Genomic DNA, 11,431 nt, shown 5'->3' on the forward strand with positions numbered 1-11,431 from the left:
CAGCTATACCTCTCTGACCTCACTGCCTGTCTCACAGAAGTAAAGATATGGATGCAAAATAATTTCCTCAAACTCAACGGCAATAAATAGTGTTGTAGTTCTCGAGACATGGTCTCGTCTCGAGACCGGTCTCGAGACCACATTTTCGTTGTCTCGGTCTTGTCTCGGTCTCGCGCCTCTCGCCTTTTTTGTCTTGCGGTCTCGTCTTGGTCTCGCCCCTCATTTGTCTTGGTCTTGTCTCGGTCTCGCGCTTCACACCTTTTTTGTCTTGCGGTCTCGTCTTGGTCTCGCCCTTCATTTGTCTTGGTCTCGTCTCGGACCAATTGTCTCGGGTCTCTTCCCCCACCGAGACCACTCGAGACGAGACAATGCAAAACGTTCTATCAACCCGATCGCAAGGACTGATCCCATTCATATTAACATTAAAGACAGCCGTAGGAGCGCAGCGCAGCGCTGAATTAGAGCACACGTAATCTTAAATCTATTGAAATTGGGTTAGAACATGTTCTGATTGTATGAAATGATATCAGGCTGGCATAAATAAAGTGTCGGCCGGGTGGCGGAGAGTTACACAGCGCCACAGCCTGACTTTTTTGGTATAGTGCGAACGGCGTCGGTGCGGCTTGCGAGGCCTCGCGCTAGACAGCTTTTTTTTATTCTTTGAAATGGGAACGGGGCTAGCTCTCTCTCTCTCTCTCTCTCCCCCCGTCTGTGTGTCTGTCTGTCTGTGTCTCTCTCTCTCTCTCTCTCTCTGTCTGCCTATCTGTGTCTCTCTCTCTCTCTCTCTCTCTCTCTCTCTCTCTCTCTCCGTCTGTGTGTCTGTCTGTCTGTGTCTCTCTCTCTCTCTCTCTCTCTCTCTCTCTCTCTCTCCGTCTGCCTCTCTCTCTCTCTCTCTCTCTTTTAACTATTTAATTACATATTTCCATTTTGCACCAATATTATACTACCATGTCTTAATACAGTGTTGCTTTTTACAAATAAAATAAGCAAATTAAGGTTGATCACAAAGTGTGGGTATCAGCAGGCTACTTTGATGGGAATGCGACGGGTTGAAGAACAACCGCTGCAGGGTTTGACTGTGAACAGTGAATCATTCTAGTTTCTTACCTTGTGGCTCATGCTAGTCATTTGAAGAATTTTATAATCCAATAATTATATAATCCAAGGTTTGTTTGTCTGGAGATCCAACGCTATGTCATATTATTAAAGTAAGTAAACTTTAAGAAGCGCTGGTCATTGTGCTGCAGTCAGTGAGAAGCTGGTCCGCTCTGCTAATTGATCTGACCTATATATTTGCGCAACTGACTGGCATGAGGGTAATTACTTATTTGGCAGCACCTGCAATTCCAATAGGACATTTGAAAGGGCTTTCATATATTAATATTTTTTTCTAATAAGGTTTGGCCTTATAGATTTTGTATAGTTTTGGATATTGATTCATTAATTAACACAAAAATGTTTCTCCCAGGCGGCTCTGATGTGCATGCCTCATTGTTATTCATTAATTGATATTTAAAATAAATATTTGAATGAATCATGCTGTAGTAGGCCTATACCTAATTTTGTAAAATCTATTTGCACTGCAGTGTTTCAGATCAAGATTGTTTTCTGTGCCTATCAAATAAGAGGGAAAAATGGTCTTGGTCTCGGTCTCGGTCTCGACCTGCTAGGTCTTGGTCTTGGTCTTGGTCTTGGTCTCGGCCCCCTAGGCTCGCAGCGGTCTTGGTCTCGGTCTCGGTCTCGACCTGCTAGGTCTTGGTCTTGGTCTTGGTCTCGGCCCCCTAGGCTCACAGCGGTCTTGGTCTCGGTATCGGTCTCGACCGGCTAGGTCTTGGTCTTGGTCTCGGCCCCCTAGGCTCGCAGCGGTCTTGGTCTCGGTATCGGTCTCGACCTGCTAGGTCTTGGTCTTGTCTTGGTCTCGCTTTAGGTGGTCTCGACTACAACACTAGCAATAAATCGGAAATCCTCATCGACGTCTCAAACTCCCTCATCCGCTCTATTTCTACTTCTTTTGTCTTCTCCTCCTCCCAAAGGTAAAGCGTCTTTGGGTACTTACAAAAGCGTTACATACATTTGAGATATTATATGGACATATCGGTCAGACCGGTAGTTCTGGACAACAGCATATCACGACACTCCCTCCTCGAGTCCTTGCTGATGCGTGAGCCGAGTCAGTCCCATTTATGCACATGAACATAATATAGGCATTGCGGTCGGATCTGTGGCTCTAGTCTAGACAAACAAATCTCCATATATGCCTATACTGTATATGGGCATATCGGGTTTGTTTATGGTTATGTCTGAGTCAGAGTGATCTGGCCGTGGTCCGCCAGCCTCCCAGAAGCGGGTCCTCCCTTAACTCCCTGATTGGCCAACCAAACCCATCGGATTCACAGATTGGCCGAGCCTTGCATCACGTTTTAGAATCTCATTTGATTTGTGACTAAGAAAATAAACTGTAACCACAAACAAACAAAATAAAAGCGTAGTGGCTGTTTTTGCCACTTCCTTGATTCTCTATAATTCTTAAGGCCCTTAACTCACTCTGCGTCTAGATCGCCTTTTGACACTTCCTGTCCAAACGCCATTTGCATATCGGCTTTGTCGTGGACCTGGCGACGAGGCTGACGCTATATGATGACGTAACCTGGAACCTATCGATCAACCTATCAACCTAGCCAATCAAAACATCTCTATGGGGTGCTCAGCCAATCAAATCATCGCTATGGGGTACACACAAAAAGACAAAGCTGGACAAAAAGCATTGTAAAGCAAAGTAGCTTACGATGCCACTGCAAATGTCCATTAGTTGCATACCGATGCATCTTCCTTTTCTACGGCTTCCCTTTTTGTTTTGGTGGCTTGTGATCTAATTGGCCATGATTATTTTCTAAGTATGGAAGCGCTCGTTATCAGTAAAGAAACCTCCTGCTGCCTCCTGCATTATGTGCACATTCAAAACAGGTGGTACGCATGGGCCGTTGAGTGATAGTCATCGAGCACTTCCAAACTCCAGCACTTCGAAAAAGAGCCTCTGCAAGGAATTTCTTGACAGGAAGTAGCTCATAAAATGTCTACGGTGGATTTTTATGAAACAAACACTTTACAGATTGAAAGAGGATAATTCAGGCTTTCCCTGCAGCTGCAATGTTGGTGATTTTGACGTTCTTTAATATAATTAGATAGGACTTTTCTGTTTGGATGAATGGGCTGTCTATGGGAAGTAGCACCTTGCTGGCAAGATGGCTGCGGTCCGAATATGGCCCATACTGGGCAACTGCCAACGACTCTCGGCTCCACCCAAACCTTGCTATTCCACAATTCTCAGAGTTCACGAAGAGCTCCTTCACTGCTATCCCTAGAATGGCAGTGATATTACATCATAATTACATTCACACCATTTCCACGTCCCCATATTCCGTAGCATTGCACTACGCTAACACTGCTCCCACTTCTATATCCAAACGTGACGGCGCTCTGCATGCCTCCACGCCCCTCGCACAACATTGGTCTGTGATCTGGCATCAATGTAAGCTTATTTTACTACCTTCAATGTGCTTGCATATTTTTATTTTACTTTATTTTCGCCAATATTACCCCTAGCATCGCACCGCGAATTCCTTCGTCTGATTGGCTTGTTGGGTTACAGGTGCATGATGGGAAGCCGGACTGCCATTACCTAATTGTATGGGTCACAGTTTTGTATGTAACACCATTACTTTCCTTTTTACTTTTTTGGTGTTAAACTTGAGCGCGGCGGAGGCTCGCAAAAATTCTAGTACAGTACAATTTTCTGCATGCGATGGGTCCTGCTCCCTTTTTTCTTGCTCCCTGTTCAAGGGCCTGCCATCTACAGTAGGAAAGCACCTATATCCGACTAAACAGTCGAATCCAGCTGACGTGTCATTTCAGATTGAAAACCTGAACTCAGCCTGAATTTTCAATCCATTTCACTCAATTCACAATATTCACATGACGGCCATTTTGCCATTAAATTAACTATAGACCGGTGCCTGCAGCGCACCGAGTCGGTAGTGATAGAAGTTGGGGATCCATGCCCCACCCAGCTATGCAATACCCGTTGTACCCGTGTCAGAGTACCCGTCCACCCATCTGTCATTAATGCCCATATATGGAGATTTCTGGATCTCTCCATCTCTGCAGCCCGTTATTCCTATATATGGAATTCTGCGCCAGGCATGCCCAAATATGGTTCTGCGCCAGGCATGCCCAAATATGGAGTGTTGTGATGTGACATGTCAGAACAGGCCAGCAACCCTATATGGACCCTGGGCAGGGGCCCTGTCAAGAGCCTGGGCAGAGGCCTTTTGTGGCGGGTCTGGACAACCGTGGGTCCGACACTGGGGGTGTGGAACGCGTGTGTCGAATTTGAAGTCGTGGGGCGAACAGTTCTCGAGTTACATGGATTACAGTAAATTTTTGGGCTATCCCCTTTTCAAAGTGCTAAACCTCTTGGAGATGGAATGCTGAGGTGGAACACAGTTACGTATTTGTCACCCAAGATGCGTTACTCTGCGTTACTATACGTTGGATAGTAGTAAGACTACAGCAGTGACAACACAGAAATGTGTGGGGGGAATCATGACTAAAAGTGGTAAAAAGACCCCCCACATTTAAATAAATGTTCATGTACGTATGTGTGTGCAATCAATGAAGCATGAAAGCTTTAATTACAAAGCCGGATGCATCTCATCAATTGTGTTTTGGTACCTCCCACTCAACCCCCTCCCAAAAACGTTTTGTCTCAAAGGTTCTCACCCGTCTCAGTGTCAGGGCACTGTGTTGACACTTTCTTCTCTGTAGCAACTTTACTTTCTTTCCCGGACACTGGCTCTTTAGAGGCGTTGCTGGTGGTTGTCATCTTGTCAGGGACATGAACTGAAAAGACAAGCAACATTGGGAAAAAAAAACTCACTTGGTCATCTGTTGCTCTTTGCCCTCATCTCCTCATCATTACATAATATTTAATAACCAGTACATTGCACAAGACATTTTCACATCCATCGTCAGATTCGGGCTTACAGAGACAACATCATCGTACAAATAATAACAACAATAATAATGCTGTATTGGCAATAATTGTTTGGATTCCTCAGACATTTCCAACAACAATAATAAATAAACACACATATACATAAAAAATACAGAAAAGGCCTAATCATGGAATAACGTAAAACAAAGTTTGTACGTCTTCGGTCGTAGCACACTGTGTGCAAGGTTCCTACTCTTAAAGTTATAAACACCAAAAGTAGCTAAATGACATGGGCCAGTGTCTGTGGCATGTGTTGGTTTCCTATGCTTATTTCTTGTATTCTTAACTTGTAATTTCTTCTTGGCAAAACCTGATCGTCTCGTAAACCTGTTAGTTACCATCATAGTCTCTTTAACCTCCACATCATAGCAGTGTGCAATCTAAGCAATGGTAGGGTTCTAATCATAATAAAGGTGTGTGGGACTAGGCCAAAGCAAAGGAAATCACATTTGCATTCCAAGCATGATTCCAAGCAAAGAAATATTTTTTTTTCCAATAGCCTACCAGTAGACATGCTTTTAAATCACAAAACATATTGTGATATCCAAGTGTACGTTCTCATACCCCTAAAAAAATAGCACAGATAAAAACAATGAACAAGGGCATTAAGAAAATCCCCTCCAAATGTATGGATGAATGGAAAGCGCTTCGAGTGCTTTGAAAAGCGCTATAAAATGCAATCCATTAATCTATGAATGGGTTAATCTATAAAAAACAAACAAAAAAAACAATGATCTTGACTAATAATCATGATCACAATGTTAAAGCTGCAATCTGTAACATTTATGTTCTACCAAAGATATTAACAGTTATTATGCCCCGTAATCTTATAATTAGACAATCCCACGCCTCTCCGCTAGTACAAAATGGTACTGTGCACAGAATGGTAACCAAAGTTGACGTGAGCTCATTTGGTGAGCTCAACAGTGGGTGTGGGTCTTCTAAAGGGCCAGGCACCCACGTCTCACACACACAGGTAGTCTTGTGTTCCCATTTTCTGTGATACTAGCTGGGATTCAAATCCTGGTCTCCAGTGTGACCGAGACCAACCATCTACCGCTCACTATTAAATAATAAAATAAGTTCCAGATTGCAGGTTTAAGATAAAATAATTGTAGCTATGACAGCACTATCTGGTGCAAACAATCCCAGTCTTCTCTCCTTCTTTGATGGACGAGGTCTTGTGTTCTTGGTGGCAGCCTGTCACTCTTGCTTTTAGATGACACTGTCACTTTAAATGGTAAATGGTGCATTTATATAGCGCCTTTATCCAAGGCGCTTTACATAGATTGTGCATTTCATTCACCCATTCACACACACATTCATACACCGATTGCAGCGGAAGCCATGCAAGGTACCAACCAGCACATCGGGAGCAATTTGGCGGTCAGTGTCTTGCCCAAGGACACTTCGACATGTAGACAGGAGGAGCCAGGATTCGAACCGCCGACCCATGTATCATTGGACGACCTGCTCTACCTCTTGAGCCACAGTCGCCCCACTTTGTTGCAATTAACAATGTTCCATGTATGTACAGTATCTCTCTGTGAGTGACCCCAATATGATTAATAACATGTGTGACATTAGAACTAGGGATCGACAGATCCCTAGTTTTCATGACCGATACCGATTAGTAGTGATCAAAGAGACCGATAGCCGATATTAAAAAATTATTATTTTAAATTTGTTTTTTGGGGGTTTTTACCGGTAATTGACAAAATTAACAGTAACACAAACATGTGTTCTTTAAATGCATTTAAGAATATATATGAACTCTGGGGAGGAAATTATAAGTGCATTTAACAGCATTTCTTATAACAAAATTTAAATAATGAACAAAATACTATACCCTCAAATGTTTTGTTCTATCAAATGCAACATTATAATTAGCTCCCACTTAGCAGCATTTATTATAAACTTAATTATAAATAAAACATGAGAAAACAGTTTCCCAAAGCTTTTTTCCCCGTAAAGAAAATAAAATAAATAATAAACTAATCAAGCTGGTCTCTTCAATTCAGCAGCACCAGGTTGTAAAGCACAAATGTCCCACCCTGAAACCAATAACAGTATATCGTGGACCACTCCCATTCAACAGCACCAGTTGCAGAGAGGAGCACATACGCCTAATTTATACTGTACCTCGTTGCATAGAGGAAAAATCGGACTACTGTAACTAAAGCAGTCTAAAAGATGCTGTTAGGAGAATATTAATTCTCCTCTCGCTAAATATACAATTAATTCTCTATAATTTTTCATTTCACCATGTGTGCTGAGATTTCCATATAATGCTGAAGTCTGCTGTTCTATTTTTCCATGTGTCCTCCTTACATTCTTACATTTCAAGTACTCAGACCATGTCTTCCTCGGTCTCATAGTTCCTGCTGGTGCGAGGAGTTTTACACTGATGAATTAAGGTCAAGGTCTCTGAAGGGAATGGGCATCTGCCAAGCGTACAGCATTCGGCTAGGCAGACTGTACCTTTTCGCACAGACGCTATCTTATCGGGTCGAGACTCCCTGCTACAATTCATCAATGGGGCACTGTCAGACTTCCGGCCTAAACTGCACTCCTTGCTGGAATCAAGCCAGTTGTTGTCGTGTAAATTAAGAACTTGTCATGTTAGGACCCACCTCTTTGCAGATTCTGTGTGTTTATATACTCTACCCAAAGTGCATTTGTTCATGTTCACGCGATGTCTCTACTTTGAGAAGTCGTGTCTTCATCAGTTTGTATACAATCTTAACTTGGAAATTATACCACTCAGACCAGGCGATTCTTCAGAGATCTTTTATTTACCCATCTTGTGCATAAAGTCTGGTTTAACAATGCATGCTGCTGGTTTACCAGCAATGCATGCTCCCTTAAAATTCTTGAGCTAATCCAGAAATCCTCAACACGCCTGATCTTCAACCTCCCCAAATTCTCGCTCTCTCTCTCCCTCTTTCTCTCATCTTTTCTGTTTCATCTCCCTCTCTCTCTCTCTCTCCTCTCTCTCTGGTTTCCGGTTACTGGATAAATCTAATTCAAACCCAGCAATCAAGGGCATGGCTATGTCCCTCAGGACACAATCGAGCCCTACACCGCTTCCTCCACACTTAGATCCGCTAACACAGGACATCTGTCCATCTATTTCCTACGACACCCTGGCCAAGTGTCCTACATTTCCCCTCCCCTCTCCCAGGCCCAGTCAGCTGTGATAACTTTTAAATTCACTCAGCCTTCTTTTAAATGTCCTCATTTTGCGAGGACAATGTCCAAGGTAGAAATGTGTGGGGAATCAAATAAAACTTATGGGAACTCAGATTAGGGGAATCATGACCTAATTGGGGAGAAAAAGTGGTAAAAGGCCGGATGCATCTCATCAATTGCACCTCACAAAACGTTTCGTCTCAATGGTTCTCACCCGTCTCAGTGTCAGGGCACTCTGTTGACACTTTCTTCTCTGTAGCAACTTTACTTTCTTTACCGGACACTGGCTCTTTAGAGGCGTTGCTGGTGGTTGTCGTCTTGTCAGGGACAGGAACTGAAAAGGCAAGCAACATTGAAAAAAATATATAACAAAAAAGAAAAGAAAAATATTCCAAATCTCACTTGGTCATCTGTTGCTCTTTGCCCTCGTCTCCTCATCATTACATAATATTTAATAATCAGAACATTGCACAAGCCATCTTCACATCCATCGGGCTCACAGAGATATAATAATAATAAGACAGCAATACATACTCCCTAGATGTTCATCTCTCTCTCTCTACCCGCCTTTCTGTTCTCCCTTCACTGGATTCCGGTTACTGCCTGAATCTAATTCAAACCCTACCCAGCAATCAAGGGCATGGCTGTGTCCTTCAGGACACAATCAAGCAGATCAGCTAACACAGAATATCTGTCCATCTATTTCCAACGTACCCTGGCCGAGGGTAATTTTGATGACATTTTCCCTCCTGTCTCCCAGGCCCAGTCAGGTCTGATTACTTTTAAACTCACTCAGCCTTTGTAGAAAATGGTCCCCACCTATACTCAAATTATGCACATATACTTCAATTATGTATGCATCAGCCCAAGTTGAAATCCACCAGCCAGAGACACACAGAAGCCATCACCCTTCCCCCTCTGGGGGAGAACAACATCTAATACAATGTATTGTCTTTTATAACAATTCATGAATACACATACTGCAAAACACACGCATCGCACCCACATCATAATGTAATGTTATGTCATGTATTTCACATTGTAATATAATGTTTACGCTATTTTAGATCCATGTTCACATATTCCATGCAAATAGTGCCATACTCTGAAGACAGGGTTTAAGAAATAGTTTGATACTAAGGTGCACAACGGCTCCATAGGTCATACAGGTCATGCAGTTCCCAGGTTAACTTAAAAAGTCTATCAATGGGAGACCTTGCCACCTTTGTATGGAGTTCTATCCAATAATTATCCACACACCACATGGGGCGGGCTATATGTTGACTAATAAGACACACACACTATGGAGTTCTATCCAATAATTATCCACACACCACATGGGCTATACGTTGACTAATCTCTCACACACACACACACACACACACACACACACACTATTTTTCGCCCCACAACAGTGGTATAGAGGTTATGCACGTGCATAAAGTGAGTGGCAAATCGAGTGGCTAAGTGAGTTTAATGTCGTTTAATGCAATCAGATAGGACTTTTCTGTTTGGATGTATGGGCTGTTAAGGCCAGTAAGTAGTTTTTGCCACTCAGCAGGTGTTCCCGCATAACTTCCGGGTATGACATCACACGCATCACACGCATACCCTCTATTGCAAAGCCATAGTAGGGCATGCATTCCCAACCCAGTAGGCCACAAAAGTATACTAAAAACAATAATAATAATCTGAGCCTTAAACATGACATAGAACACATGAGACAAACCCTAATACTTACCCAGCTTGTCTCCTGGTGTGATGACAGTTATCAAGCTGCTCTCCTTGCGTTCCGTCCTCCAGTCTGCCAGCATCTTCAAGGCTAAAGATTGTCAGTCAAGCAATAAGTATAAAATTAAACCTTTATCTGGACATCTACAGACATGTAAGCTTTACTATATGTAAGACATGTAAGCTTTACTATAATTCTATTCCCGTATATTCACCATAACCTACCCTCTATGACAGGGTAGGTTGGTCTTCCCTCTCTGAGAGGAGATCCAGGCACTGGCATCAGTTTATTTTTTAAAGCTATTGATGGGAAGTTACCACCCTACATGATGAATTCCTGTTCTGTCCTTTGTCTATATAGAAGTGTCTATTTGTACGTCTCTAAATGTTTTTGATGAATTGAACATGGTGGACCCTATTGGAAACAAGTGTAATGCTTAATTGGGTCGTCCACTCACAGTTAACAGCCTTTGTATTAAGTTTGTGCTTGAAATGTACTGTAATTCTGCAAACTGTTAATACATTTTTCAATCAATCAATCAATCAATACATCACGTTGCTGCTAAACTGGTAAAGAAATACTCGTCAGACCCGTTCAAGTGAATGGCTTACACTAGAGGTCCCATCTGTGCAGTCTGAACTGTCTTACACTAGAGGTCCCATCTGTGCAGTCTGAACTGTCTTACACTAGAGGTCTCATCTGTACAGTCTGAACTGTCTTACACTAGAGGTCCCATCTGTGCAGTCTGAACTGTCTTACACTAGAGGTCCCATCTGTGCAGTCTGAACTGTCTTACACTAGAGGTCCCATCTGTGCAGTCTGAACTGTCTTACACTAGAGGTCCCATCTGCAGTCTGAACTGTCTTACTGTACTAGAGGTCCCATCTGTGCAGTCTGAACTGTCTTACACTAGAGGTCCCATCTGTGCAGTCTGAACTGTCTTACACTAGAGGTCCCATGTGTGCAGTCTGAACTGTCTTACTGTACTAGAGGTCCCATCTGTGCAGTCTGAACTGTCTTACTGTACTAGAGGTCTCATCTGTACAGTCTGAACTGTCTTACACTAGAGGTCCCATCTGCAGTCTGAACTGTCTTACTGTACTAGAGGTCCCATCTGTGCAGTCTGAACTGTCTTACACTAGAGGTCCCATCTGTGCAGTCTGAACTGTCTTACACTAGAGGTCCCATCTGTGCAGTCTGAACTGTCTTACACTAGAGGTCCCATCTGTGCAGTCTGAACTGTCTTACACTAGAGGTCCCATCTGTGCAGTCTGAACTGTCTTACACTAGAGGTCCCATCTGTGCAGTCTGAACTGTCTTACACTAGAGGTCCCATCTGTGCAGTCTGAACTGTCTTACTGTACTAGAGGTCTCATCTGTACAGTCTGAACTGTCTTACACTAGAGGTCCCATCTGCAGTCTGAACTGTCTTACACTAGAGGTCCCATCTGTGC

General features: G+C 43.0%; 1 protein-coding gene across 3 annotated transcripts in view; it reads right to left on the minus strand.

Annotated features, from left to right (window-relative positions):
- LOC306939055 (uncharacterized protein) overlaps positions 1-11,431 on the minus strand; it is a 67,733-nt gene that overhangs the window by 37,196 nt on the left and 19,106 nt on the right. For all 3 annotated transcript variants that reach the window (XM_079523520.1, XM_079523519.1, XM_079523518.1), the window contains exons 14-16: positions 9,987-10,067; positions 8,460-8,579; positions 4,780-4,899 (exon numbers count right to left, since the gene is read on the minus strand). In XM_079523520.1, the coding sequence (XP_079379646.1) occupies positions 4,780-4,899; positions 8,460-8,579; positions 9,987-10,067 (321 nt within the window). The remainder of the gene's footprint in view (positions 1-4,779; positions 4,900-8,459; positions 8,580-9,986; positions 10,068-11,431) is intronic.

This window comes from Electrona antarctica (assembly GCF_951216825.1).
Source record: "Electrona antarctica genome assembly, chromosome: 15".
Classification (NCBI taxonomy): Eukaryota; Metazoa; Chordata; class Actinopteri; order Myctophiformes; family Myctophidae; genus Electrona; species Electrona antarctica.